The sequence below is a fragment of the Mycteria americana genome, chromosome 1 (genome assembly GCF_035582795.1).
Source record: "Mycteria americana isolate JAX WOST 10 ecotype Jacksonville Zoo and Gardens chromosome 1, USCA_MyAme_1.0, whole genome shotgun sequence".
Classification (NCBI taxonomy): domain Eukaryota; kingdom Metazoa; phylum Chordata; class Aves; order Ciconiiformes; family Ciconiidae; genus Mycteria; species Mycteria americana.
Window position 1 is genome coordinate 16001428 of NC_134365.1, and position 24578 is coordinate 16026005.

At 39.5% G+C, this 24578-nt stretch overlaps 1 protein-coding gene across 7 annotated transcripts in view; it reads left to right on the forward strand.

The window, feature by feature from the left end:
* Positions 1-24578, forward strand: part of PIK3CG (phosphatidylinositol-4,5-bisphosphate 3-kinase catalytic subunit gamma) — a 39137-nt gene that overhangs the window by 10726 nt on the left and 3833 nt on the right. For 6 of the 7 annotated variants that reach the window (XM_075491891.1, XM_075491878.1, XM_075491897.1 and 3 more), the window contains 9 exons: positions 442-510; positions 2373-2438; positions 2543-2768; positions 6737-6840; positions 9081-9227; positions 10474-10564; positions 14671-14801; positions 17349-17460; positions 19401-19558. In XM_075491891.1, the coding sequence (XP_075348006.1) occupies positions 442-510; positions 2373-2438; positions 2543-2768; positions 6737-6840; positions 9081-9227; positions 10474-10564; positions 14671-14801; positions 17349-17460; positions 19401-19558 (1104 nt within the window). The remainder of the gene's footprint in view (positions 1-441; positions 511-2372; positions 2439-2542; positions 2769-6736; positions 6841-9080; positions 9228-10473; positions 10565-14670; positions 14802-17348; positions 17461-19400; positions 19559-24578) is intronic. The other variant, XM_075491911.1, reaches the window with a different exon arrangement.

The following is a 24578-nucleotide window of genomic DNA, read 5'->3' on the forward strand; positions in this document are numbered from 1 at the left end:
CTTCCTTTAAAGGTCTGTTGTTCTCTGTGCAGTTGATAAAACATGGATAGGATGGTTAAAATACAACAAAATCCATTGTAAAACAAACACCGACGACTGTACTGCTTGTATATGGCAGTGAGTAAAGCTCTTCTCCTGCTGAATTGACAAGGCAAAGGTACGTGCAGGGACCAGATGAAGTGCCAGCAGATGTTTTTTAATGGCTAGCTTTTATTGTTGCTATTCAAATGTTGGTATTTGACTTTGTGAAGAAAAAAGAAAAATGGGATTTACTTTTTAAAATAATTATTTCTAAAACATAAGCATAATAAGGATGCTCATAATACATTTTCCTAATATCCTTTTATGTTAAAATATATTTGCAACCTTAATACAAGGAGTTTTTGTTTTGAAGCAATGGCCGGTTGTTTGGCTGTATTTCATTCTTAAATTGTTTTTCAGGGATATGCACTGAGAACATTCAGCAAAGTGTATACCAGAATGAGGTTTTTAATGGGCTTTCTTGGAACTGTAAGCAAATCTGTTTGAATTTATGTAATAGTTATTGCTTTTGGGTGCCTTATTGCAGAAAATTAATTTTTATTAAAAAACCCTCATACCTCATAATCTCATACACAAAGTAAAAGGATCTATATATTTTAAAATCAGGTTATGTTTGTGAGTTCTCATTATCTTTCCTAAATAAGATGGTGTTGCTTGGGGAAATAAACAGTATTGCAGAGGCGGTCAAGACAGTTCTTGCAGAATTATGATACCGTAGAAGGGCAACTCTGGTGCTTGGCTTTCTTGTCTGTCTCTTAGCCAGCAGCTGGAAAGAACAAGTCTTTGTAGCATTTTTGTAAGTTGGTTCATTCGAGAAGGTTGACTGAAAAAAATCGTGGGGTTTTTTTTCTTTTTTTTTTTTTTCTGTTGAATAAACCCACAGGACAATTTACATTTCAGAAATAGTGTTGATATTTTAATAATAAAAAATCCAACTGTGTGCCACAGTACTTTTAAAAGTTTATAAAACCCTGTGATTTGTCTGATGAATTTAGTAGACCTCTGCTGATGGCTTGGTTTCTTCTTTGCAAGCTGCAGACCACAGTGATCTTGAAAGAGCCATTATATTCTGTTGAATAACTATTGCTAGAGGTTTGCATACTTTGTTGCTTCTGAAAGCTGAGCGTACTACATGCACCCAGCTCTGCACATCTCTTTGTTTTCCCTTAATCTCCCGATGTGCCGCTTCCTGGCTCTCTATTTCCAGAACCTGGAGCCATTCACCAACCCCCTCAGTCCACAACAGGGATTTTGTGACTCTATTCCAGAGATTGTATGCTTCTTATTTCTTTTTTCTTGCCATGGGATACACATGCGTATCTTTTCCCCCCATTAATCTTAATACAAACCTCCTATAAACTTGAGTCCCTCAAGCAACAGGAAAGAAGCTGCTGGAAAAAACAATTGAAGTGGACAAGTTCCCTGGCACATCCCAGTACCTGGAAGTATGATAGTTTTCTGGTAGACCAGCTTACTTGGTTATTGGGTTGGGGAGGAGAATAACAGCAAAAAAATTCCAATCCTGACACTTGAAAAAAGTTGTTGACTTTTTGTTTCCACCCTTTTTTGGCAGTAGCTTGGAAATATCTGTGGGCTTGGGTGGAGGGGAGCAGCTGTTGGAAGAGAAAAAGTACATCTGTGCTCACAGAGTCATTAAAAAAAAAAGCTCTGGTGAAGTCTTCCTCTTAATTGTACTCCACTAATATAGGATGTGCATCAGAGCCTTTATTCTATTTTGTGATTCATTTAAGGGCTGAAGGCCAGAATGCCTGAGATGAGGTGCTCCGAAAAGCTGCTGCTGTATCCCATGCTTGCTGGGGAAGCCAGCAGTGAACCCTGGTGCCCCAGTCCCGAAGTGGCAGATGTTGTCAAAGAACAGTGCTTTATTATTGAAAATTTTCCTTAAAGAATGATTACAAATACATAATTTCATTTGGCAATAATCTTTTCAAGCCTTCTCTGTGTCAGTCAGACTGCAGACTGTTTTCTTATCTTGCTGGTTTTTGCTACAACATGAGAGTGATGCTGCTTTGTTCACATGCCTTCATGAGCTCAGATTGGTCTCGCGGGTTAGCTACTCCCTGTGTTGCTTTCTTTGTCGCATTAATAATATACCTGAAAATAAACTGTTGCAAAAAAAAAAGTGCTTCTTGAATCAAACACCAAGAAGCCTTGCTTTGTTTTTTTCAACTTTGTTTCCTCAAACGACCCGTTTTGTTATACATTTTCTCCTCTTGCAGCAATGCACTCTCTAGATGTCATTGGTAAGTGTAAGTGCAATGGGATCTTAAATATGTTAATAACATATCTTCTGTTTTTGTATTCCTCAGGCTGTGAAATTTGAGCCATATCATGACAGTGCATTAGCCAGATTTCTGCTAAAACGGGGTTTGAGAGTAAGTATTTCAAAATACAGCCAACTTATGCTGAAGTTACTGACATTATTAAAACCCTTTGTCAAGAAATGCATGCTGATTGTAGTATTTTTTTTCACCTCTAGAACAAAAGAATTGGTCACTTCTTGTTTTGGTTCTTAAGAAGCGAGATCGCCCAGTCCATGCATTACCAACAGAGGTTTGCGGTCATCCTAGAAGCCTATCTGAGGGGCTGTGGAAAAGCAATGCTACATGATTTCATGAAGCAGGTTCAAGTAATTGAATTGCTGCATAAAGTCACAATGGAGATAAAATCAGTTTCTGCGGAAAAGTATGATGTCACTTCTCAAGGTATTTGCTAACAGGCATTTCTTCACTTGTAATAACACTCTTTTTTCTCTTTTGGTGTGAAAATCTAGGCAGCAAATTGTACTGTTTATTTTGAAAATTCATGGATAAATGACTGTCAAAGGGCATCATTATTACTTCTTTTAAAATGCCAGTGTAAGTTGATAGTTATTGAACCAATAATACATTTGTTTGCTTGTTCCACCCCAAAAGGTGAAGAATGTCAATGTTATAGACACCCAGTACACTCCCATGCTTTGGCTTATCTTCTTGAACCTCATGCCATGCAACTGGGAAACAGCTAAGTTCTTGCACATAACCCTTAGCTGAATTCCAGCACTGAAGAAAGAAACAACCCAGGACACAAATATTAACTGGAAATAAACAGAAAAAGTGACATTTGCCAAGAAACACAGCCTTACCCTAACCAGTCACTAAAAGACTCTTGGCAAGAAGACCGGGGAGGAGTCCAGTACAGCCTCTGCTAGGCCATGAAAGTAGCTGGTGGATCAGCAGTGAATATACAGAGCACATCTTTGGGGCTTTGTGATGTGCTGAATAAGAGTCCTGTGAGACACAGATGTGGTATTGTTATTTCTAGTTCCTGTAAGCACTGCTTTGGAAGCCACAGTAGGGTTATGCAATGCCTGTTTACCTCTGGGTTTTGCCTGCCTTTCCCCCCTCCACCACCCTGACTTCCTTAAAAGCTTGTTTGTCATAATTTCTGTTAGTTGCTTGGTGTTGGGAGTAAGTGCAAGAAGACACACGACAATATCCAAATTCTAAAAGCTGTAGAGAGGCCAGCTCTTCCTGCATGTTCAGCCTGGTATGTTCCAGGCCAGGAAGTCCTTGGTTCAGAAAGCCATTCCACTCTGGTTATGCAGAAATGGCTGTGGTGATGTTTCAGAAAAAATCTGAAGGAAATATGCATTTATTCTTCAATATATAATGTAGTATCAGTTACATTACCACATAGTGTGAGTTAGGGGACTTACTGAACCCCCATATAAAATACTCTTTCTAAACAACTTCCTAAATTTATGTTAAAATGCTCTACAACCTAAATATATTTGGTCAGAATCCTATGTTTTGGAAAGAAACTTTACAGCCTTGCAGATGTACGTGTCTGTAACAGCAGTGGTTTCCATAATGTATTATCTTTGAAGGATATGTGGGCAAAGAAGAAAAGCAATTGCATTAACACCCACCAGGTTTTGAAGTTAAAGAATCTCTGTATGTAATGTACAGCAGAACATTGAAAGATGACTTATATAATTGACATTTTTACTGAATAAGGCTTCCTGAAACTGTGGAGTGTCCTACTAATGCTATATCTAATTTAATTTATTCTCAGATTATTGAGGATATGATTTTTCCTACAGGCACCCTTTACTTCTTACATTTTAAAAAATGTATATCCTAAAATTTCTTCTTTAGTTTATTGCTTCTTTTTTGCCCCATCATTTCTAATGTTCATAGTTGTTTATGTTTTCAGTTTGAATGTTTCGGACTGTTTCATTTCATTCTGTCATGCAGCCTCATCTAATTCTTGTATATATTTTTCTTCCTTCAGTATTTGTGGATTTTTTTAAAGAGTAAATTCCTTCCTGTTAGGTCCATACTAGTCCAGTAGCAATCATGCTGTCAAACTGTTTCTTACACTTTTCATGTAATCTCTTTGCTTACATTTGAACATAGCGAGTAATAATAAATAAATAAATTCTTAAGATCATAATATTACAGCTTGCATAGGATTATCTGCTTTCATCACCACTCTATTAGATGATTTGTTTCCCAAGAATGTGTCTATGTAGCTGTTTCTTCTCTGAAAATGCATAGCACTTTGTTCTTAAGCCAGATCAACTTGAAATTGTTTTAGTGAGCGTCTTGACTTGTGTTTTGAAATCACCTAATTCCTAATCTTTACTAGCTTCAATTGGTTGGCATACAATTTTCAAATTGCATTACATTACAATGAGGAGACTTACTGAAATAAAGCTAGATTTTTCTAGGAAATCAGTAGTTACATTTTAGAAAACTGTTTCATGATCCAAGTTACTACAGCCTAGGGCTTTTTTTGTTTTGGTTTGTTTTGGGTTGGTTTTTTTTTTTAAAGGTGTCTAATTATAAAGTCCACCTATTAGATCCTGTATCTTGCTGTCAGATTTATTTATTTTTTACCAGAGGAGATGCCACATTGGTCACCTGGCACTGCTAGGTAGTTCTTTTCTAAAAACCTTTAGGATAAGTGTAACATTTGTGTTCCGTGAGTTCTCAGGTAATTCTTTTGGCTTGACTTTCTTAATTTGATAGCAACTTTTGAAATGTCTTCATTTCTGGACATGAGCCAGCAATGTGTGCTTGCAGCCCAGAAGGCCAACCACATCCTGGGCTGCATCAAAAGAAGCATGGCCAGCAGGCCAAGGGAGGTGATTCTGCCCCTCCACTCTGCTCTCGTGAGACCCCACCTGGAGTATTGCATCCAGCTTTGGAGTCCTCCGTTCAGGAGAGACATGGACCTGTTGGATCGGGTCTAGAGGAGGGCCACAAAAATGGTCAGAGGGATGGAACACCACTCCTATGAAGAAAGGCTGAGAGAGCTGGGGTGGTTCAGCCTGGAGGAGAAAAGGCTCTGGGGAGACCTTATTGCAGCCTTTCAGTACTTAAAGGAAGCTTGTAAGAAAGATGGGGACAGGCTTTTTAGTAGGGCCTGTAGCAATAGGACAAGGGGTAATGGTTTTAAACTAAAAGAGGGTAGATTCAGACTAGATATAAGGAAGAAATTTTTTACGATGAGGGTAGTGAAACACTGGAACAGGCTGCCCAGAGAGGTGGTAGATGCCCCATCCCTGGAAACATTCAAGGTCAGGTTGGACAGGGCTCTGAGCAACCTGATCTAGTTGAAGATGTCCCTGCTCATTGCAGGGGGGTTGGACTAGATGGCCTTTAAAGGTCCCTTCCAACCCAAACCATTCTATGATTTTATGATTTTGTATATTAGGTATCCAGGTCCATGTCTAGCTTTCTCATTACAATTTTTTTGCTCTTTAATTTTTATCTCCAAAATTACCTGAACATGTATATGCAGCCTCTGCTGTGTAGCTGCAATTTCTTTTAGAACAGTGTTCAGGTCTTTTCCGTAACAAAAGGTAATATCCAGTGTATTGCTTATGCTGCTAACACCTGTTACCTGAGATGAACGAAGTGCATCATATGTAGTATAATGCATGCTGTTCTAAGCTGAAGATTCAGAAGCTTGAGGTTTTATGAACGAAAAGATTCAGTTTATATATGAACATTAAAATTCTTGTTTGTATAAATATACAGCAAATTTTCTTCTTCCTGGAATGTGAGATTAACAAGGCCGTACTATGAAACCAGTTCTAGGAGGATAGGAAATTCAGTATCTCTATAGTTGGAGTCCTTATGATTACAGTATAATTGACTCCAAGAATTCAAAAGCCACAATTCTGTCTGCAAGAGCAATGAGGTAGGTCAAAATAATACTGGAAAATGCAAGGTGCTTTTAAATGCCTCCTGCTTCTGAGCCTTTGAGGTAGATAGTTCAACATTTCCTTTGCAGTTATAAGGGCAAAATATTTTTTGGTGTGTTGTGGTGTGTTTTGCTTTGTTTTTTAAATGAAAGGTGACATTTTAATGTAATCTCCTGAGTCTTCAGAAGAACACCAAGCACTGTGCAGTGCTTCTAACACTGTGTAGAGGGCACATGACTTGTGAGGTGCTTGAATGCTTTACCTTGAGGTATCTGAAACAGCCCTGACCATTAATAGTGCAAGTTAAAGAGTCTTTCTCTGTTCCTTGAATTGAGAGGTCCTTGAGGAAAGCTATTTAAAAAGTAGCTAAATGGGGAGGTTTTTAGCTAAATCGTGATGCTTAACAAGTTTGATTACCTATAACTATTTTGCCTTCCAACTTTCGATTTCATTGTGTTTTCTTACTTGTAACTGCAGTTATTGCACAGCTGAGACAAAAGCTTGAAAAACTACAGAGCAGCAAACTTCCAGAAAGTTTTAGAGTTCCATATGATCCTGGGCTAAGAGCAGGAGCCCTAGTGGTAAGTATATTCTGAGTTTCTACAAATCCTTTTTGAAAAAAATCTCCTGTTTGCAAGTATGTGTCATTTGGTAAAAATTTTTGCTAATATGTCTAAAGGTCTTATTTCACTGTGAATATGATGACATTTCATGGACTCCGTAAGTTTTTGTTCCCATAGCTGTTAGCATTTTTCTAAATGTAATGACATGCCACCATGCACTAAAAAAATGCAACAACCCATAAAATCCTAATCATTAAATGGCAATTATGATTTTTCCATTAGTTTAATCCAGGATTTAACCAGGTAACTGATGTTTTTTTACATTAAATACCTGTATAAAACTGTTTTATCTGACTTCAGGGGCTTTGGGATATTCAGTTTCTGTTCCTCCAGTTACCCTGTCATAACCAGTTATGCAGTCTTACCCTGATTCATATCTGTCATTAAGGTCTATGTCCAGACCTTCATCTTACTAACAAAAATGTCTGCCTTAGCTATTTCTGATTTTTCAATATCTCTATGTTGCTTTTGTTGCTTTTATTAGAAAATACATTAAGAAACACTTGGGTTTTTCTGTGTTGCTGCCTCCAGTTTTGTGGTGAGATTGCAGTGGCTTATGTTGACTTAGCAGCACTGGCTTATGTTGACAGCTGGAGTTAAAAACAAGATTAATCAATCAGCAGATGTGTAGTGCAAGGTAATTGGCTCATGCATCTGCTATGCAATGTGAGGTTCGGGTGAAGAAGCACAGTGAAGATCCTTGGATTCACTTAATGTGCAGCAAGGAGCCTACAAGAAAAGAATCCCTTGATTTTTCTCTTAGCTAAGGACAAACAAACCATCCAACCTAAGGAATTGCTGAATACTCATTTGGGTAACTGATACTAGTTGTCTAGATCTGGCCATGTTTCTGTTAAATAAACCTGTGCCTTGATAGACAGGCTATAAGCTAGTCTATCTTCAAGCTGAGAGAGTTAAACACCTCCCAGTTGGGCATGACTGAGGTACTGTCAGTACAGAAGTCAATTCAAACATTGTTTCCTCAGAAATACAGAATTTGTGGCTTCTTAAATATTATTTTCTTGATTGTATTTCTCTCTCTTTAGTCTTTTGTGTACAAAAATCACCAGCTGCATGACAAAAAGTGGATTTCAAAATAAAATAAAAGATCTTTCTGGATTTTCTAGTTTTCTTTCACTTAGGAAGTATGCAGCCCTACCAGGACCTTCCTAGATGAAGGAAGCAATAGATTTACAAGGGAAGGTAGCTATGTCCAAAAATAGATGGGTTAGAGCCTTTTTTTTCCCCCCAAACTATATGAACAAAAATTTTTGATATAACGAACTGTACTGGTAAGCTTTCATTTCATCTTCATTCTAGCAAGAGCTACTTGTCCATAGTCTTCAAACCCTGAAATTTGACTAGTCTAAACCAAATATTAGAAGTAAAATCAGTGTTTCTAGTAAGTTCAAAGATTTAACAACTTCTTTCCTTTTTAAAAATAAGGATGGTAAAAACTGTTTTGTTTTAAACTACAAGCTCAGAACCTCAATCTGTGAAACATGAATATTCCAATGGCTTTATTGTACATAGTAATGTTCAACAATGAACCAGGAATTCCAGAATAGAAAGTATTACATACTCCAGTTGTATTAGACATAATTAGTTGAGAAAACATTTGAAATACTGCGATTTCAGTAGTTTCAGTGCTGAATTTCTCAAGATTAAAAATGTAATAAAAATAAATAGGGAATTTATTTTCTTATTTTATGAATGATTATGTTTATGCCATTTTCCCCATGAATTTGAATGAATTGAATCAAGCAGTCTGGAATAAGTGAAGTTGCTAGAAGTCACAAGTGTGGATAATGTGGTAAATTGCATTGGACAATGATTATGTTCCGGTTTTGCAAAGCACCTGTGTCAGAGTACTGTTGTGAGGGTCTGGTATTTGCCGGTTTTGTCAGAGTCTCTTATTCCTGGTTTAAAAGGGTTTTTTTCTGTCTGAAGCAGATTTACAAGCTAAATCCAGTTTCAGAGAGTCAAGGCATGCTTTTTCCTTTATCAAGGACAGTGTTAAAAGTTGTGCAGGTTCAGTGAGGCTTTATGTGGCAATTGAATACCATTCCTTACATGTGCTTTCAGTGTGTTTCTTGTGGTATAACTGATTGGAAGCTGGTAAACTACTCTATAGGTAGTGTGTCAAAAGGTTAGTTGTGTTGGAGTACCATAGCTAGCAATAAATGTGTCTTTCACAGATAGAAAAATGTAAAGTAATGGCATCTAAGAAGAAGCCCCTCTGGCTTGAGTTTAAATGTGCAGATCCAACAGCTCTATCAAATGAAACCATAGGCATAATCTTCAAACATGGAGATGACCTCCGTCAGGACATGCTTATTTTACAGGTATGATAGCTAAAATGTATAAAATAAATAACATGAATATTTTAAAATATTTTAAAATTGTTTTACTTTTCAGAAGTGTGTATACCTTACCTTTACTGTCCATATGAAATATGAGGTTGTCTTTTGCTTTTTAAACTGTGTATGGCAAGGCTGACATCAAAACTGGATCTTCTTTCTGGTACTGCAGTTTTTTATGTTACTGTGTTGTGGGTTAACCCCGATGGGATGGGGAAAGAGGAAAGGAAGAGTAAAAGCAAGAAAACTTGCGGGTTGAGATAAAAATTGTTTAATAAGCAAAGGAGAAGTGGAAGAAGAGAGAAAGAAAACAAAACAAGTGATGCAAAGGCAGACACTCACCACATCCCATGGGTAGACCAATGGCCAGCCAGTTCCTGCGCAAAAGATGGTTAACCTACCTAACCCCCTTCCTCTCTGTTTTATTGCTGAGCATGACATTATTCAGCATGCAATATTTCTTTGGTTGGTTTGGGTCATCTGCCTGGTTGTGTCCCCTCCCAACCTCTTGTGCACCCCTGATCTATTCACAGTGGGACAGAGCGAGAAACGGAGGCAGCCTTGATCCTCTGCAGACACTGTTCAGCAATAGCTGGAACATCAGTGTGTTCCAGCATTGCTTTGGTCACCAGCCTAAACCACAGCACCATACGAGCTGCTCTGAAGAAAATTAACTTCATCCTAGCCAGACCCAGTGCATACTGTTACCCTGGTTTCTCCTGCTATGTGCCATAAATACTTCACATTTTGGTGTTCTAGAGGAGGAATCTTATTTAGTGCAAGATGGCCTTTTTTTCTGATGAAGCATTTTTATCATTTATTTATGCAATGGGTGAAGTTACAAATGAAAAAGAAATCAGTAGGTAGCATTGCTCTAGTAATATTTCAGTGATTGTTCTGACAAACTGGTTTGTTAGCACTTTATGGGAAAAAATGGACATACTTGCTAATGTATGTCCTCAGCTCATGTAGAAATCATATAATACATTTATTAATACTTTATAAAAAAGTAGACATTGCCTGGGCACAGGACAGATGAGGAAATATAAACCCTGGTTCTGTAACTGATAATCTTGAATGGCTGCACGCTTTCTGTATTTATCTCTTAATCTGTAAAATAGACAAGTAAGTTTAGCCCCATCTCAGAAGTCTGGGTAGTGTTATTTGTGTGAGTAATAAGTAATGTCCAAATAATTTGAAATAACTTGGGGTATACGTTTGTTTTTACTAGATTCTTCGAATTATGGAATCCATTTGGGAAGCAGAATCCTTGGACCTCTGTTTGTTACCGTATGGTTGTATTTCTACAGGGAACAAAATAGGTATGTGATCACACTTACTGTGATTAGAAATTCAAAATACCATAGTTACAGAAGTTGCATATAGGAGAACTATTCTAGTATGCACTGTGGTCCTAAGATAAATAGCAGTTTATAACACTTTCTGTGAGCAGCCTTCAGTTGCGTCTTAGCAATGGTTTCTGTCCTTCTGATGGGTATCCTTCAACGGCTGCACTAGCTTAACTGACTGATTATTGTGTAAGTCCAACTGTTTGGGTCCTGCTGCAAATTTCTCTTTAATAATGGTATTTGGTATGAAAAAGCAGTGAAAGTGAGTGACTTATTCAAGATGTGTTTTAATGTGTTGATAAGAATAAAATAGGGAAAAGAGTTAAAATAGCAAAACATTTGTGGTTTTTTCCTGACCTAAAGCTTCATACCCTGTGCTACATAGAAGCAACAGCATTACTCAACAGGATGCTCAGGCAGTATTTCTCAGTGGGCATTAGTTCCTGCAGCACAGATGATCTATTTTCCAGAATTCATGGTAGGAGAAATCAAGTAGTTGCTTACAAAGCTTCTGGTGAACTGTGTGATGGTGGCTATCCCAGCCAAAACCAGCACAGTAGAGCAACCTGATCAGCTCTGGAAGAGTCCAATTACACCCAGAAATGCCAAACTGATGTATAATTTATACATCCTGATGGCTCCGAACTGACTCTTTGTGGTTGGATTTGCCTATATTATGTACCCTAGCACATCCACATTGCACAGTTTCCTAGTAGCCAGATAACACAGAATTGACTGTAGAGTCAGTTTTGCTGAGCAGTTCTTGAATGATTGGCTGGAGGAGAGCCTCCTCAGTGTAGAAAAATTGGCCATGCCCAAATGAAGCTATTGTGCTGAAAAAAAAGCTTTGGCTGGTATAAACAGTGCATTAGTGAGACAGATTAGCAAGTGCCGCTCTGCCATTTACTTAAAGCTTGAACATGTGTAAAAATCAGCAAGTTTGTTAATTCCTGTCATTGGTGTAGCTGGCAGTATTATCGTAACTGCATGGATTGATGAAATAATGATAATATAAATATTGCTATGTGTCTCCCATGATCTCCAGCTTTTTACTTCTTTTCTTTTTCAGCAATATATTTTGCTTTATGGATTGAAGAATAATGAACTGAGTCCCAATAAAATTAAGAACTCTTTTTAATATATATCTGTAATGTACTTCCTCTCTAAAATCCATTGCCACATAAATTTATCATCTTTTCTTTTGACTTCAAGATATCTTGGCAATGCAGAAAACCCAGACTCACTGATAAAATACTTGGTAGTGTGACACAAAAGATTTTCCTTTCTCCTAATATAAGTGTTTTAAAATTAAATAAATTGTATTGATAGAATTCTAATAATAAAGGAAATGGAACATTATATATGAAAATACTAGCTAACTGTAAATGTAAGGAGGGTTGGTTTTTTTCCTCTCCTTTAGGTATGTTATAACAAACCTAATTTTTTAGAGAGATTTTTAGGATTTAATTTAATTTTGTTTAAAATCATCTTAAGACAATGTAATCTATTGAAATAATGGAGGAAGATGGAGGAATTCTGCCAGTGATCCTAGCATTTAAATTACAGACTTCATTATTCTTTCATGAATTCTTAATTGACTCCCCATTCTTTTATCTCAAGGAAATAATTTTTTATTTTCCTATATGCATGGGGGAGATGTAAGAATTTAGCATCCTTTCAGCACCACAGTAGGGGCATGGTTAATCACATAAAGGCTCCTGTTCAGTTTGCTGAGAATACCTGCAGCCTAAATTAGTAATACCCAATGGGGGACACTTTGATGTAGAGCTGATGCTTGTTTGGAACAAACCCAAAAAGTAGTGGCATGCAAATGTTCTTTCACAATATTTATATGTGGTCTCCAAGCATCTTCTTCCCTCCCTCGTAGTATTTCCATGGAACTTGGGGCAGTTTCTGTATACTGACACAAGGACAGTACCCCATTCTACACTGAGCACAGGGAAACAGCCAGGTGTCTTACACCTGGGGCTGGCATCCTCTCCTGCGTAGAGCTTTCTCAGTCTGTTGAAGACATCTCCATTCAATACAGTTTGCAATTTTGGAAATATCCGTCCTCTCTGCTGCCAAATAGACCTCTGTAGGAGGAACTTTCTCTTCTGTGTATCACTGGTAAAAGATCATACCCTATTCTCTCTCCCTTTGACATGGCCATATGTTCCCAACTCTGCGAGGCAATTATCACTACTTACTATGCTGCATCACTGCCAAATTTAAGAAGTTCAAGCTGGCACTTAATATGAGAGTCACCTGCTTTAGTACCGCAGATCCTCAGAAACATAGCATAGTGCATTTGCTGCTGCACTTCCTCCCAGCTGAATACAGCCCAGCTGAGATCCTCTATCCCGGTTACTGAAGCCTTCTCTAGGACTAACCATACCTACGGAGAGGCATGTCTGTATTTAGAAGGATTTGCCAGAAGAGCTGTACTATTCCAGTAGATAACTTTTTTTACCATGATACCTTTAAAGTACTTACTTGGGCAGAATAAGCTGCACAACATTCTATGTAGGTTTTGTATCACTCTTGGCAGTGCAGTGGAGAATGATCAGTAAAGGGTTTTCTCTGGGGACTTTTCACACTGCTAATCAACATAGCTATGCTGAGAGAAGTTTTAAATGCAAGGGGAAGCAGAAGATGCCTTCTGCAACAGCTCTGCGCCCCTGGAATCAAGGAGCTCTTGGCCGGTAGAGGGAGATTTGTGAGCACAGGCAGGGGAAGCCTTTTCAACATCTGGAATGTGATCTGGAGCTCACTCCCAGGAGGAAAACAACAGCTTGACAAGCCCAGACCAAAATGCAGAGCTTTTTAATTTGGTGGTGTTGGCGGTGGGTTTTGGAGGTCATATTTCCACAATAGTTTTATTACAAACAAATCCAGGCCACTGTCAAGACAGAAGAAATACCTCCAGGGGGTATCCGGCCACGAATTCAGCCATACATGGAAGGCAAGGTCAGGAAGAGATTACTGCGTTGTTACTCTGTTACTGAAAAATTTGCACATAATTCAGTAATTGCAAAAGGGTAGTACTGTGAGCAGATAGAAATTCATCCATTTCAGAGAGAGAGTCAAACTGAAACCGAATCAGAAACTGCTTTGAATCACTTTGGGGAGAAAGGGATATTTTTCTTTGCTTGCTTATCTTTGAGCTGGAGCTGAAACCAGGCTTTTACCTAGAATACACTGTTGAACTTGAACCAGAGGAAGAAAATATAATATTTCCAGTTACCAAATAAGTTCAACTAAAATCTGACCTTCCCCCATACAGGCATGCCCCATATGGGGGCAGACTGCATTTGCTAATCTTGGCTACAGTGCAGAGTTGTGTTGGAGCCTCTGTTTCTGCTTTTCTCTCTAGCTTCCCCTTCATCGCGTGCCATGTTAGTATGAACAGTACAAGTCCATGTTTCTGCACTGTATTGCTGTGATGTGCTGATTTGCCTTTGCAAGGATCTAGTCAGTTTAGGGACCGACCTCTGGACCCCAACAGCCAGAGCTTTCCACCAGCAATCCCACTGCTATACCTCACTGTGTACTGGTATTTCTGAACCTTTCTGTGCATATGCACACTTAAGCTTAAAATGGATTTACTGCGGGAGGACCAGCTCTGTTCCTCTGCCACAACTCTGGCAACACTTGCATCCCTAGACTGCTGCAACGCTACAGCTTCTCTTCAGCTCCTCAAACTGGTGAAGTTGGAGAGAAGCTGGTGGGAATGTGAATGGTACCTGGGCTTCTGCAGAGGATCAGGACAGGAGGTAGTTCCTCTCCTTGGGAAAATCCTTATGCAGAGGGTTCCCACTTATCATGTGATTCTTTCCATTTTAAAAGGTTTTACATTCTAAGGGAGTTTAGGATGCCAGGCTAGTTATGAGCTCTGGCTGATTTCAGCTGGGAATGAACAAGAACCACTGTTGCTTGTAAAATAAATTTCTGCTCACAACTTACGATGTTCTGCAGTTGATTTAAAAACTATAGTTTTAAATTTAATTTTGCATATTTTTAATATGCTTTGATATAAATTTAATAACTTCTTCTAACTTCTTCCTTGTTTTCACTAGGAATGATTGAAATTGTGAAAGATGCTACCACAATTGCCAAAATTCAACAGAGTACAGTTGGCAACACTGGTGCATTTAAGGATGAAATACTAAACCAATGGCTCAAGGAAAGATGCATGATTGAAGAGAAGGTGAGTTCTTTGAATTTTTAAGTAGGATTTTCAAATGCACCTTACTAATTTAGAATCACAGAATCATAGAATTGTTTAGTTTGGAAAAGACCTTTAAGATCATCAAGTCTAACCATTAACCTAGCACTGCCAAGACCACCACTAAACCACGTCCCTAAGGACCACATCTATGCATCTTTGAAATACCTCCAGGGATAGTGACTCAAGCACTTCCCTGGGCAGCCTGTTCCAGTGCTTGACAACCATTTCGGTGAAGACATTTTTCCTGATATCCAATCTAAACCTTCCCTGTCACAACCTGAGGCCATTTCCTCTTGTCCTATCACTTGTTACTTGGGAGAAGAGACCGACCCCCACCTCTCTACAACCTCCTTTCAGGTAGTTGTAGAGAGCGATAAGGTCTCCCCTAAACCCCCTTTTCTCCAGGCTAAACAACCCCAGTTCCCTCAGCTGCTCCTCATAAGACTTGTGCTCTAGACCCTTCACCAGCTTCGTTGCCCTTCTCTGGACTCGCTCCAGCACCTCAATGTCTCTCTTGTAGTGAGGGTCCCAAAACTGAACACAGTATTCGAGGTGCGGCCTCACCAGTGCCGAGTACAGGGGCACGATCACTTCCCTAGTCCTGCTGGCCACGCTATTTTTGATACAAGCCAGGATGCTGTTGGCCTTCTTGGCCACCTGGGCACACTGCTGGCTCATATTCAGGCGGCTGTCGACCAACACCCCCCCCAGGTCCTTTTCCACCGGGCAGCTTTCCAGCCACTCTTCCCCAAGCCTGTAGCATTGCATGGGGTTGTTGTGGCCCAAGTGCAGGACCCGGCACTTAGCTTTGTTGAACCCCATACAATTGGCCTCAGCCCATCGATCCAGCCTGTCCATTTTTTTTCTTTTATTTTTTTAAATTCCAAGTTTGTTGTGGTTTTACTTGAAGAGCTGTTACAATTTGTAGAGGAAAAAAAAATCCTAAGTTGTAAAGTTGAATTTACTGGTCTGTACCCTCTGAACAGATTAGAAATGAAGTTAAACCTGATTTATCACTAATTCCTTTAGATAACTAACTGGGTTGATATGATTTACGTTCAGTGTACCAACTAAAACTCCATTTTCCTGCAAGCATAGGGTTCTTAAAATTGTTAGTGCAAGTATTATTTGTAATAAAATTATTAAACTATGGAATGTATAACTAAACAGTAGATACCTGCAGAAACAACTGGTTGCATCAATACTGTGAATAGGTCTAAGTAGTTTTTAGACCCTGTTTCTAAAAAGGTTTTAAAGCATAACTGAGAATTATGAAAAGTCCCAATTCTATTTATTATAACAGTAATCAGTATTGAGGCTACAGGAACTGGCCAGTTAGGTCCACAGAAAGTAGTTCTTCTACGCCCCTAATGGTAAGTGATTTTTAAAAGCTTTCATCTGAAGGAAGTTTATTCTGCTTCCATCTCTTCTCTACTGCTGAAACATTACAGCCAGTGGTGAATATATGCGTGTTAAAATTTTAGGTCAAAAAACCCCTCTGTATCATGAACTCGACTATTATCATAAGTCTCTTCGCTGTTTGGAAGCTGTGCTGGGCCAGGTTAAGCACTCCAATTCCATGGTTATTAACAGTTAGGAAGCAGAAGAATAATCAGAACAGTTTAAAGCAATTGGTGTTTTAGTTACTACAATATTGACTCTTGGGTGGTTGCGTGGGTTCAGTAAGGTCTACTCCTCTTCCTCTGGCAGAGTTGGCTCCTGCATTCTGTGGTTCATTCTTGGGCAATTTTTTTGCAATTGCCATGAATATTTCATTTATGTTCATAGATGTTTTGGCAGACATCTCCATGAACAATAAGCTGTTGTCATCTGCATAAGCTTGTGCTGCCTGGAAATCCACAGCTCTCGTTAGCTAGGTCAGCTTTGTTTCCTGCTAAAGCTATTACAATGTTAGGACTTGCTTGTCACTGAAGTTCTTTGATCCAATTTTTTGCTCTGGCAAAAGGAGCACAGAGCCCATACGGTTGTGTTTGTGTTACTTACGTGAGTTTGAAAAATCCATTCATTTTCCCTGTACTCAGCCGTGGGTGTCTGTGAAGGAGCCTTTAGCATCCAGCTGGCAGCCGAGCTCCTGAGAAACAAGATGCTTTAGAAGTGACTCCTTTGTCAGTGGTATTTAGAAGTGATACATGAGGAGCAGATTGAAATGACATTGAAGAGCACCGAAAGACAGTGTGGTTTTAGAGGATTTAAATACAGGTTTGCATACTCACAACTCCTTTGCTTAGGTAGGTCCACTGACCTACTAGAGCTTTCTGCCAGCTTTTTTTCTCAGAAAGCAGACAACTATATGCGTATTTTATTTGTGCTAAGGGATAGAACCTGCTCACACAGTACAGCGAGTGCGATGCAGGGCTGTGATCTTAATCTCTGCTGTGCAACGGTGTATAAGACAGTTTGTCTAACTGTTGATAGATACATGTCGACAGAAAGGCATATGACTTTGAGAATGACTGTTTAGTTTCTAGCATTGAAGCATTTAACATCTCTAAGATTTATTTTTAGTTTCAGGCAGCTGTGGAAAGATTTGTTTATTCTTGTGCTGGATACTGTGTGGCAACCTTTGTACTTGGAATAGGAGACAGGCACAATGACAACATTATGATTACAGAAACAGGTGAGTTATTTTTTGAGAATTTCATAGAAGTGGGGACTGTCTATACTTCCCTGGATTTATCTTTAATTTTAAGAAATAATGCACTTAATGATTGAAGAGACACAATCCAGTTCTGTCAGCATTGCTTACAAGTTCAGGTCCTCCTATGACATTGAAATGTATTGTCATCCCTTTTGGCCTTCGTATAGGCTCTAGATAGTTATCATTAATAACTCCATTCTTTTCCAAGGACAAGTTTGTTACAAACTAAGTCATGAGGAATGTAAAACTAATTTTTTTTTGTGTCGAGATCTAAGAGCTAAAAGCCAAAAAACTTTAAAAAGCAGACAGCTGTTCACCTGTCTGAAGTGTGGATGTGGTTCTGACAGTGTTCAGTGGAACTGTATCTGTGTCAGAATCCAGATGTTACTGGACTATTTTCACTTCCGAGGAACATAATTGCTTTATATACCTCTGTAGAAAATCCTAGAAAATAAGTGTACATGGAGTGTATTGGTTTTGCTACTGAAGTCTGTGGGACGGTTGCAATCCTCCTGAAAGAAACGCAATTTTTTTTGTATTACAAACTTGGGGAATTATTTCTGTAGCTGCACACTGGTACATCCCTAATTTTACTTACCTATGGAAGCCCCAGAAAGGGCCCCGGAATGAGCAGTACATATGGAGGAGTTCTATTTGGTCTAAGAAATTCACTTCCAGTTTCATGATCCTCTTCCTTCATCATTAGTCTTTACATAATGCTAAGAGACAGAAAATACTTTTGGGCTTAGTTAGAAGGCTGTATATTTAATATTAATCATATTATAGTTAAATTTTTACCAGTTGAAGGCTAGAGAGAAGAAGTACCCTGAAGGCAGAAATGAGCTAATTGAAGACTACAGTAAAAAAGTACACCAGAAGTCCTTGAGGAAAAGAAGACAAAGAAATGCTTTAATTTCAACATTATATATAATATAGTGCAATGTTAGTGCCCATTTGCAGAGGGACAGGGCAGTAGAAAGGGAGACAGAGAAAGAAAGGTTATTCTGTTGTGGTCAGGAGCAGGTTTGCCTTAGAGCCTTTAATGGGAGCTGTCTTGAGCAATGGAAGCCAGAAGGATGTCAGTCTGAGAGGTCTGCAGAAATTTGGTAGGTCGGGAGGACTCAGAAACTGGCTGAAATGCTGGAACATCTAAGGATGTTCCACCTGCGGATCACTGTTAAATATCATCTTACATCATCTGATGTTTTATCTTTTTTTATACATGTACTACTATTACAAATATATGTTTTTAAGTAACCATACTCTTTTATCCTTACATGTTGTCTGCCAGTGAAAGTAATAAAGTAATCTGAAGAGCAGCAGCACACTCCAGTCCCGTAGGTGTAGTGATCCTTAAAAGGGGAGTTTTTCATCGCTTTCCTGGGAACTGACACCCTACTACAATCTCAAAGTTATCCAAAGGGTGACAATGCAAACTTATTCTGCACAGTACAGGGTGGTTTAGAAATTGGTAATGCAGGTCTGTGAGGAAGAAGCATGTTCTAATGAATGACATTAGCCAAGGGGCTGGATAGCACCAGAATCCCATGGGTATTTGAAACATAATCCACAAGCCTTTTCCATGTAGTGATGTGCTGGGAGCTGATTGTTATGGATCTCAGCACAAGCTTTCCTTGGTTGGTTTTTGAAAAGCTGTGAGTGCATGTTTAGAAAATACAGCAGTTCTGCCAGGTTTTAACAACTGCCAAAGATAAATAAAAAGTAACTTTGCCAAGAGGACAGAATTATATATTTCAAAAAAAAAAAAAAAAGAGAGAAAATAGTCTTTTCTACTGAACTAAAGAGTGATCATATATACCCCAAAAAAGAGGGTTTGGAATTATTGTGAATCCAAGTAAGTGTTCTTGGCAGTTTATTGTATTTGAGCCTAACTGTGACTTCTTTTTCTCTTTATGAAGGTAACCTTTTCCATATTGATTTTGGACATATTCTTGGGAATTATAAAAGCTTCCTTGGAATTAATAAGGAAAGAGTTCCTTTTGTGCTGACTCCGGATTTTCTGTTTGTCATGGGGACTTCTGGAAAGAAGACAAGTCTCCATTTCCATAAATTTCAGGTAAAGTGTGAATATCTAGCTGCAAATCAATTAAGCAATGTTTTTTACCCTCTGAAATGAACATTAGTGCCTTAGTTTTCAAAGGTCTAGGCTCCTGGGTATTATGTTAATAACATTTACTGAATCATAATACAATTCCGGGATATTTTAGGCCCAACTAAGAGAAAAAATTATCTGTAGGATTATGGGAACTAGAATTCAAATATCCACAAAGCCACATTGAAAAGCTTCAGTTAGCAGCAGACCAGATAGGCAGTCCTTTCTTTGTTTCTTGTCTTGATTGAAAATACTTTGTAGAGGGCTTCAGTATTTGTGCAATTAGGGGAGACTGATAGCACTAAGCAGAGCCTTGTGTGTAGTACGAGCAGGTGCGAGGCATTCCTCAGCTGGCTTTGCCGGTGTTATTCCCTCCTGATTCTGCCCTCATGTTCTGGGGCTCGGACTACTGCATCTGAATAGAAATCTGGAGCAACCCTAAGCTGTGTCAGATTCTGTTTTTGTGAAGTGGATGGACTTAACGCTCTGAAAGAAAAGAACGGTATTAAAAATCTATTCTATTGCAGCTTCTATTTGAAATTGAGCCTGTCCAAAACAGCTGTGTTTTTTCAAGCTTGTGTAGGACCTGGGCAAGGAGGGAGCAAAGCAAAATGCAGTTTAGTATGTTTAATGAAATGTCTGAGAGCGTGGCTGAGCAGAAGTAAATGGATAGCTGGGGTGTTATTCCTGTGCTCATCTTTAGGGACTTTAAATAAGTGCCTGATTTAGAAAGCAGGTTCCCTATAATAGCAAAAGAAAAAGTCTCCTCCAGAGTGTGAATCAAAGCAAAAGCCTAACTTAGATGTTCTGGATTCCCTGTGGATGAACCAGTCTCTGTCCTGGTAAGGAGTCTGGTTTTCTAACCTGAGTACCTAATTAAGGTTCTTATTGTTGGATAGTGAATGTATCCCTTTGAACCTATACATGATTGCACAGCAAATAACGAGGCAATTGTCATCCTTGAGCCTAGACTTCTGAAAATAACTGAAGAACCAGGTGCAATTTTTTGAGTCTTTGTTTTGCACAAGGACTACCTTTATCACAGTGCAGGTGTTTCGACAGGGGCTTGTAGCTCAAAAGATTTAAAAGCAGGGTGGGTTTTGCTATGCGAGGAGAATGCTGAGCCCGTGCTCTCAGAGAAGGCTGTGAGCTGTGCTGTGCACAGGAAAGATGCTGTTGCTGCAGCTGTAAACCATGTGCAAGCGTGGGGCTGAAACACCACTCTAGGGTATGTCATTTCATGGAAGACCTCTGTTCTGGAAGCAGAAAATAGTTGAAAATGCGAAAGTGTGCTAGTGGAGAATTGGAAGACTAGCAACCTGTTAGTGTCTGCAGTGAGGTAATGTTGCGTTTGTATATATGGATCATCAGCTTTTTAAAGAATATCTGACCTTTAATACAGCAGCCCAAATACCAAAAGCAATAGGAGGTGATTTTGGTCTTAGCCTCTCTTCAGTAAGCCGTGCCTTCATCGTACAGTCCTGGGCTTGACTGAATACACATTTTGTTACTCTGGCACAAATTTCTAAATACTGCTACCATCCCACTAGTGCAGACAGTTTAGGAATGCCATGATAGTGCCAGTGTCATTTCCGCTAGTGTCACTAACCAGATGAAAGGTGATTAATGTGCTTTACCTTTGTGAACTGTGACGTGATATGTGACCTGGTAATTTTAAGTGGGCTGATTTAGGCACAGGCAACAATAATACTGACCAAAAAAAAGTAAGTTCATGTACAGTTCTGCTGCGTTAGATACTGTTTATAAACTGCTATTCTGGTAGTAGATTAAAAGGCTTTTCTGTCTCAAAGACTAATAAAAAGAAAGTTAAAATACTTCCATACAAGAAAAATAGTAACACAGAGCAAGATCTGCATCACATACTTTGCTGTAAAAAATATATGTTTTAATTATGTGGTCAGAGTACAAAAATAAACAAAATTATAGCTTCGCTTTTCAACTGGCTGGTTTCATCATGTTTCCTAATATTGAGGGATTCATCCAGTGTGCCTGCTGACTCATTCATGTATTAATGGAAAAGTCTCAGCATTTATCCTTCATTAATTTTTAAGAGCATCTCTCATTAGTTTGTACTTCAATTACATTAAAATAGGTTGTACTTTAGAGGAAACCTTTGTTTTTCACAGGCTTTGGTGGTTTTAATATTTTAAAATATCTACTTTTAAAAAAATTGTATTTCTCCGTCACCTATTGGATACAGTCCATACAAACTGTTAGCTATAGCTCATATTGCAGGTGTCAGAGGAGGTTAATTAGACAAATAATTTTGACCGAAGTTCACTGCAGCAGAGTATCATTCGTTATTAGTGAACTTCTAAAGCTGTCAGTGGCCTGGCAACTTTTCTGGAACTAGCAATAAAGCTCATTCCTATTAGCTCTTAATCTAAATCACAGAATCACAGAATCGTATAGGTTGGAAGAGACCTTTAAGATCATCAAGTCCAACCATAAACCTAACACTACCCAGACCACCACTACACCATGTCCCTAAGCACCTCATCCAAACGTCCTTTAAATACCTCCAGGGATGGCAACTCAACCACTTCCCTGGGCAGCCTGTTCCAATGCTTGATAACCCTTTCAGTGTAGTAAAATTTCCTAATATCCAGTCTAAACCTCCCCTGGCGCAACTTGAGGCCATTTCCTCTTGTCCTATCACTTGTTACCTGGGAGAAGAGACTGACCCCCACCTCTCTACAACCTCCTTTCAGGTAGTTGTAGAGAGCAATAAGGTCTCCCCTCAGCCTCCTTTTCTCCAGGCTGAACAGCCCCAGTTCCCTCAGCCGCTCCTCATAAGACTTCTGGTCTAGACCCTTCACCAGCTTTGTTGCCCTTCTCTGGACACGCTCCAGCACCTCAATGTCCCTCTTGTAGTGGGGGGCCCAAAACTGAACACAGGATTCGAGGTGCGGCCTCACCAGTGCCGAGTACAGGGGCACGATCACTTCCCTAGTCCTGCTGGCCACGCTATTTTTGATACAAGCCAGGATGCCATTGGCTTTCTTGGCCACCTGGGCACACTGCTGGCTCATATTCAGGCGGCTGTCGACCAACACCCCCAAGTCCTTTTCCACCGGGCAGCTTTCCAGCCACTCTTCCCCAGGCCTGTAGCGTTGCATGGGGTTGCTGTGGCCCAAGTGCAGGACCTTGCACTTGGCCTTGTTAAACCCCATACAATTGGCCCCAGTCCATCGATCCAGCCTGTCCAGGTCCCTCTGCAGAGCCTTCCTCCCCTCAAGCAGATCAACACTCCCGCCCAACTTGGTGTCATCTGCAAACTTACTGAGGGTGCACTCGATCCCTTCGTCCAGATCATTGATAAAGATGTTAAACAGGACTGGCCCCAACACAGAGCCCTGGGGAACACCGCTTGTGACCGGCCACCAACTGGAGTAAACTCCATTCACCACCACTCTCTGGGCCCGGCCATCCAGCCAGTTCTTTACCCAGTGAAGAGTACACCCGTCCAAGCCATGAGCAGCCAGTTTCTCCAGGAGAATGCTGTGGGAAACCGTGTCAAAGGCTTTACTGAAGTCCAGATAGACAACATCCACAGCCTTTCCCTCATCCACTAGGCGAGTCACCTGGTCGTAGAAGGAGATCAGGTTGGTCAAGCAGGACCTTCCTTTCCTGAACCCATGCTGGCTGGGCTTGATCCCTTGGTTATTCTCTACATGCCATGTGATAGCACTCAGGATGATCTGCTCCATCAGCTTCCCCGGTACCGAGGTCAGGCTGACAGGCCTGTAGTTCCCTGGGTCCTCCTTCCGGCCTTTCTTGAAGATGGGCGTCACATTTGCTAATCTCCATTCAGCAGGGACCTCCCCAGTTAGCCAGGACTGCTGGTAAATGATGGAAAGGGGCTTGGTGAGCACATCTGCCAGTTCCTTCAGTACTCTCGGGTGGATCTCATCAGGCCCCATAGACTTGTGAGTGTCTAAGTGGTGCAGCAGGTCACTAACCGTTTCCCCCTGGATTATGGGGGCTCCATTCTGGTCCCCGTCCCTATCTAAATTTTGCTTCCCTTTTTGTTTGTGTTCCTTATGATGGTTTAATGAAAATTGGAGGCCAGAGGTTATTAATGACATCACAGAAATACTTAATAGGAAGCAGTATTTGATGGTCTTTTGTCCTAATCACAAAAATATATTTAAGCATGACTTAAGCTGAGAAGACAAGTATTCTTCTGTTCCATCTATGAATTTTTCAGCTGCCTTAGTACTGTCCAGATTTCTCTTGCTGTAAGCGTTATATGTGGTGGCATTTCCTTTCCAGCCTTTGGCTGAAACACATGCAATTCTCTTACTCCTATGTACGTGCAACTTGTTCACTTCTTACTTGTAGAAACCCTTCAGAGAGCCTCATCTAAGATCTTTGTAGTCTTTTGGGCTTTGTCCATCTACCTATTATTAGTTTGCCTAAAATTGTCTTTTGTAGTTTTTGCATTAAATTTTGAATGCATTTTTATTCATTATATTTAATTTATTTAATTCATTATTTTTTCATTACTCCACTGACTTGATAACACAGAGATCTGTATTTTCAATACGAATCAAATTCTTCTGTACCATTTGTTTACAAAATCTCATGATTTTGGTTGTCAAATAAAGGTGACAGAAAGCAGAAGGGTGTACAATTCATCATTGAAAAATACTTATTTGTAGTATGCTGTACAGGGAAGGGATGGCCTATATAACAGAACTTGGTCACTTTATATTATAAAAATGCCTGACCTTTAGGATACTAATACTTAGGACAATTTTAAGCTCTCAGAATAATTATTCTGTATTGTCTATTGGGCAACAGGATTTTGGTTTCTCCTCAGCTCCTCTCCTTTTGCCTCTGGCTTTAGATCAGTTAGCAGCTTTCTTCTTAATCCCATGGTAAACATCTACATATCCTTGACACATACGTATGTGTTATTTTTTGTTCTCTCTGCCTCTCTCAGAAGTGTAGAAATTCG